The sequence below is a fragment of the Rhincodon typus genome, chromosome 17 (genome assembly GCF_021869965.1).
Source record: "Rhincodon typus isolate 14 chromosome 17, sRhiTyp1.1, whole genome shotgun sequence".
NCBI lineage: Eukaryota > Metazoa > Chordata > Chondrichthyes > Orectolobiformes > Rhincodontidae > Rhincodon > Rhincodon typus.
In genome coordinates this window covers 59,009,259-59,015,385 of record NC_063348.1, presented here as the reverse complement: position 1 = coordinate 59,015,385, position 6,127 = coordinate 59,009,259, and the positions used below count along the sequence as shown (strand labels likewise).

General features: G+C 44.6%; 1 protein-coding gene across 1 annotated transcript in view; it reads left to right on the top strand.

Moving 5' to 3' along the window:
* Window positions 1-6,127, top strand: part of fgf3 (fibroblast growth factor 3) — an 18,632-nt gene that overhangs the window by 1,151 nt on the left and 11,354 nt on the right. The window contains exon 2 of the mRNA XM_048606903.1: window positions 2,155-2,258. Coding sequence (XP_048462860.1) covers window positions 2,155-2,258 — 104 coding nt within the window. The remainder of the gene's footprint in view (window positions 1-2,154; window positions 2,259-6,127) is intronic.

Below are 6,127 nucleotides of genomic sequence, written 5' to 3'. Positions count from 1 at the left end.
TGGGGGAGATGTGTGTGTATGTGTGTGTGGGTGGGGGAGATGTGTGTGTTTGGGGGTGGAGGGAGTATTGAACCGTGTCCTTTGGGATGCCACTGCACTGAACCGCAAGCTTCATCCTCATTGCTTTACACTGCATTTTATTTGGAAAGACAGAAATCTCCTTGAGGCGAGTGTGTAGGATCTGAAGCCCAACCAATTGGCTGCAGAAGGTCCGGATAGGGAAAGAGTGGTTTAGATTCTGCAACTTCTGAGTTCAGATTTCCTCTCATCGTAATTCGATCCAAAGGCATCATTTCACATTGAGTAGCGATTTAGTTTAATAGTTGACACTTTACGAGTCCAATGCCTTTTCACTGTTTTGTTTTGGTTGTCAGTTTATTTTCGCGGTGTCAGTAGATATTCCAGCAGTTGCCCCCTCTCTGGGGCATGTTAAGGTTTCAGGCTCGCTGCTCAGTCTCTCTCATATCTTTTAGCAAAGTGCTGCATCGCCTGACTCCTCTGCTCAGAAACAGCACAATGAACTTTACATTCTGCCTCCAACTTTCCCTTCTGTATGTTTCTCCGGCCCCCAAGCCTTTCAGACCAGCTACCCCCCACCCCCACCCCGCCCCCGCCCCAGTATAATTCTGCACATTGCAGCCAATCGCTGAATGTAAATCCATCCCATACTCTATTCCAAAAGAAAAAGATCCGCCGCGTGTTTTGAACGCGCTCTGCCCCTTCCCCGGGGTGTGATCTTGATGAAGGGTTTTAAGGGTCTGATTGAGGACCACAGCTCCTGGCGTCTGACACCTCGGGGTTCCCTGTTCTCATTCCGCTGAGGCCGGTCCACGTGCTGTTGGCGGCGATTTTTGTTCAATTTACGCGCTTTGTATTAGGGTTCAGTCCAGGAGTGACACTAAGGTAGTTTATTCCCCTGAATAAAGGCTAACTGCAGTAAGCTGTCACTTTGGTTAAGCATCTCTGAAGAAACCGACCCATTCCAGGGATTTATCCCAACACGCGTCATTTCCCCTGAAGGCTCAGTGTCATTACAATCCTAATGCGTTGCGCCATTATAGGAACTAGACACAGATTTGTTTTCTTAACGCCACAAAGCGGTTAAATTGTTCCCCTTCTCCCAATCCTTTGTGTTGGGTGCATCGGCGAGACCCATTAGAGCAATGAACTGCTGTAATAGCCTGAACCGGGATTAATTATAATGGTGCTGAGACAATGTCCGAGTGCTAGACTTCCGAAATGTATGGTACACACGAAAGGAGTGTGGTGGGAGCGCACACAAGATAATGATTCCTTTCTGCATACAAAGCAGTTAACCACGCTTAGATTAAGCCGAAAGTGACTGATGTTCTACGAGGTTGATATAAGTATTTGAAAAGCACCTGTACTAATTGTGATAGCTGCAGTAGCTTTAATTATCCCACATTAAAGAGATAAGAAGATTCATAGATGTGGAAAGTTGGGAAGAGCATCTCAAACTCACAATGGCCCCGGGCAGCTGTTAGAAATATTTTGATAAAGGAACCGACACAAATCGTAACATTGGATGCTCAAGTTTGGGTCAGAAATGTAGATGACCATGGGATTGGCTGGGGCCATGTAATAATGGGGGGATGAAATGAATCGTTAGAATCAACTCCCCTACAGTGTAGGAACAGATGCTGGAATCTGAACTGAAAGCAACAATGAAGATCACAGCTAGTCAGGCAGCATCCATGGAGAGAGAGCAAGCTCACGTCAGCTCTGACGAAGAGTTATCTAGACTTGGAACGTTAAGTTTGCTCTCTCGCCACGGATGCTGCCTGGCCCGCTGTGATCTCCAGCATTTGTTGTTTTCAGGTCCCCCTACATTGTTCGTTTGCTCCGAACTTCGGCCTCTTTCAGCTAGATTCATGCAACATTTCTGCCATACACGTGAGCACAAAAATCTTATTTCGGCAGGAAAATTGCAGCAGTTTTGTTGGAAGATCATACAGCGGTTGTAGGTATCTTTTTATATCAGCAAGTCCAGACCAGCTATGACACAATCACTGGAACAAGTTCACTTCGGTTTATTTCAGTCCCTGACTCTTCCTGCATTGAGTTTGCTATGATCTATGAACCAGAGCAAATGTGGCATCCTGCTCCACGGCTTTCTGTTTGTTTCATTTCCAGGTATTTTGGAAATAACAGCTGTTGATGTGGGAGTTGTGGCAATTAAAGGCCTGTTCTCGGGTAAATACCTGGCTATGAATAAAAGAGGACGCCTCTATGCGTCGGTGAGTTAACCTTATGATAAAAATATTAAAATCAAGACACATTTTAATGATGTGAATGTTCGTGAGATGCTAATTTCAGATACTAAGATAAAGCAGTTAAAAAGCGTTCCACACATTGTCAGAATGGGCTTGGATAATAAGCTTCAGTAGTACATGCATAGAACATAGAACAGTACAGCACAGTAGAGGCCCTTCGGCCCGTGATGTTGCGCCGACATCGTATTAGATACCACAGAAACAACGTGACCCAGAACACAACCAAGCGCACCCGTTCACTTTGAATAAAAACCGAAAAAGAACTGCGGATGCTGTAAACCAGAAACAAAAATAGAAATTGCTGGAGGAAGGGTCACTCAACCCGAAACATTAACTCTGATTTCTCTCCACAGATGCTGCCAGACGTGCTGAGCTTTTTCAGCAATTTCTGTTTTGCACCCGTTAGCTTTGTTGAGTGAAATGACTTCATTAAGAGATAAATTAGCCGGCGCCATAAAGACTCCGAAAAATCGAGCTGAAGTAGGCAATTCAATTCCCTTCCTCCCTTCAACCTGATGAGGGTCACGATCTATCTTATCGCCATATTCCCGCACTCCCTGACACCTTTAAAATCTTCAGAGCCGTATATTTATTTCTTAAATATTTCCAATCAGTGACAGAAGTTGTGTAGTGACTCGGAAACGGCAGCCAGCGCCAATGGTGGCCAGCGAATTGAGTTTGCTCTGGATAGAGTCATAGAGCTAAACAGCACAGAAACAGACCCTTCTGTCCAACTCGTCCATGCCGACCAGATATCCTAAATAAATGCAGTCCCATTTGCCTGCATTTGGACCATATCCCTCCAAACCCTTCCTATTCATGTACCCATCTGGTCACTTGTCAGTGGGCTTGGTTTTCCCACCGGCCGTTTTAGTTTCTGGCCTCAATTTCCTGTTGAAATCTGGAGAGATTGGGCAGTTACTGCTGTCTGCTTTATGTGAACAGGCCTGTGGTCTCTGGATGTTAACTGATAACATCAGGAAGTGGCTCGTGGGGGTGGTATCCCCCAGGTTAAAGTGGACATTGAGAAGGTGGGAGTGATGTGTGTCTTTTTTTTGATGGTTTCTGGGATGTTGAGCAACGCTGCAAGATTGAGAAAGATCTTGACCACATCCCTGGGAATGGAGCCTACATTCCCATTGGTCCCTGAAGCGGTCGCCTTTTTTTTAATCTCTTTCTGTCGTTTACCAAAAACGGGCAAGTTGAGTGACTCCCCTTGTCCTCACTGAACCATACACAGCTGTGAGCTCATTGTGGTGTAAGTGCCTAATCTAAACGTTCCTATTAACCTCTCAAATACAGAACAAACTTCCAAATATTCCGTCGTCATCTCAAACCCAGAATAGTTTTGCAGAAACTGCGCGGTGACCAATCAGTGGTTACATTGCTGTCTGAATGTGAAAGTAGTTCACATCAACCAAATACCGTCAACCCGCAGAATACTAACCGCCACCCTCACAATCCCCGCTCCATGACCCTCAACACCCTCCCCCAGCATCACCGCCCAGCCCTGCCGTCTCCAGCTCCTGGAGAAGGAGATAATGGGGAGATTCATGTGGCAACACACAAACCATAAACTGCACAAGCGACCAGCCCGGCTTCAAACCAATGGGGAATCACCGTTAGAAACTCTGCATTTCCCCCCAGACGTTTCGGATTAACTACTTCACCGTCGGTTGTTTACGTACAATTTCCAAATCTTGGCGATCTTCAGCCGCCCTCTGGCATGATTCAAATGTGGTTTGACAAAAGCAGTGCAGTTTGGCTGAACTGCTTGTATCAAATACCTCTTAGGCTTGCTTTATGGGGAGTCACGGTACAGTAGCAGAGTCCTTGTTAGAAATAAATTCTGTTCTTTCTTTTCAGAGCATTAATTTAAATGACGCTTTTTGGTTGGACTAGGTTGATATTCACATGGAAGTATAGCTTTAAGACTGATACCTGGCTGGTGTTGTATATCTTAATTTTTTATTGTTTTCTCCCAATTTCAATTCTGCAAAACCGTACAAGTCCTCAGTAATGCTTCTCCAAAAGGGGTGGACTCACATGATCTCTGTTTGATCCTTTATTCAGCTCTAAATTCTATTCAGATAGAACATCGTTTGATATCACAGACTTCCAATCTTCTTATCTGTTCAAAGTGGAGTTGTAAGAGAAAGCGTTCTCACACAGCCAATCTTATCTCCCATCAGACTGCTACCGTCTCAGTACCAGCTTTTTCAATATGAGCCTCTGTTCGATTCAATGCCGTTTTATCCCTGATTGGTGGATACCTCTCACATACAACTGAGCAAAGTGCTACTTCCGATAGTTGTCATTAACTGGCAAAAAGTTTATAATGTGTTTCAGACATTTTTTTCTAAAAAAGAGAGGAAGGCGATTATTAAAGCATTACTTCCGACTAATTTTGGAAGTTTGACTTGATAAGGACTTTAGAAAAATGAACTTTTATTCAATGCGTAATTATCTCAACAAAAAAAAATGAATAGTTGTTAAGATCGAGGTTCCTAACTTTGATACAACAAAGAATCAGCGTCCTTTATACCTACACCACAGGTTCTAACAGTTTTCCCATCGTCGTAATGCGTCGCTGTGGCGTGGGGGGTGGTGGGGGTTGGTGGTGCATGGGGTGGCGTTGAAGGAACAGACTAACTTTGAAGAAAGTGTCCAACACGTGTATTTTATTGGTCTGTTCAAGGTCTTGGAATTGATTTCGTCACAAGAAAACGAAAATAACTTCTTTTTAAAACAAAAAGGTCACATTTGATTTAGGGCCACTTGATTTATGAGGCAGATTAATACAACGGGGCACCATCATTTAAAATGTTGTCCTCACTTACATCAACCGGATTTGATTAGAGCACTCTCCGCTGACTTGGGAATGAGCCAATTATTTTAACAAGTGTTGGATGGTTTCCCTGAGTAGATTGTAATAGGAACAGGAGTAGGCCATTCGGCCAAACGAGTCTGTTCTGCCAATCAATGAGGGGATCACTGATCTGTGGTTTAAATCCATATACCTGCCTTTGGCCCATGTCTCTTAATACGGTTGCTTAACAAAAAAAAAAGTTTATCGCTGATTTAATATTGACGACTAATCCCACATTCACTGCCCTTTGTGGAAGAGAGTTCCAAACCTCTCCCACCTTTTGTGTGTAGAAGTGCTTCCTAACATCTCTCCTGAATGGCTTTGCCCCAATTCTCAGACTATTCCCCCTAGTTATATAATCCCCAACCAGTGGAAGTAGCTTATCTTTATCTACCCTGTCTTTTCCTGTTAATATCTTGAAGACTTCGATCAGACTACCCCTTAACCTTCTAAATTCTAGGGGAAAAAACAGGCTAAAATGTGTAATCTCTCCTTATAACTACCCCTGAAGTTTAGGTATCCAGGTAGTCTGAAAAGCCACCTCCCTCACCCTCAAACACACAAACACACACACAGTTTCCCTCACCAGGGCAGGCAGCAGCATTGCTCCCATTTCCTCACGCGATGTGCCTTTGCTTCGGGAGATCTGAGAAGAGATGCAGAGTTTCCTTTTTGTTCATGTCGACTGGTTCTGTGACACAGGACACTGCGCTTTGCCGGCTGTTCCCAGGGACACACAGGCCAGGCAAGCAATAACTGAAGCTGGAAGTCCATCAGCTGCCTGTAATCAGAACAGAAGTTGCTGGAAAAGCTCGGCAGGTCCGGCAGCATCTGTGATGAAAAATCAAGAGGTAACTTTTCGGGTCCGGTGACTCTTCGTCAGGACTGAGGAAGTGGTCACCGGCCCCCAAATATGAACAGTGACCTGTGTTCTTCACAGATGCTGCCGGACCTGCTGAGCTTT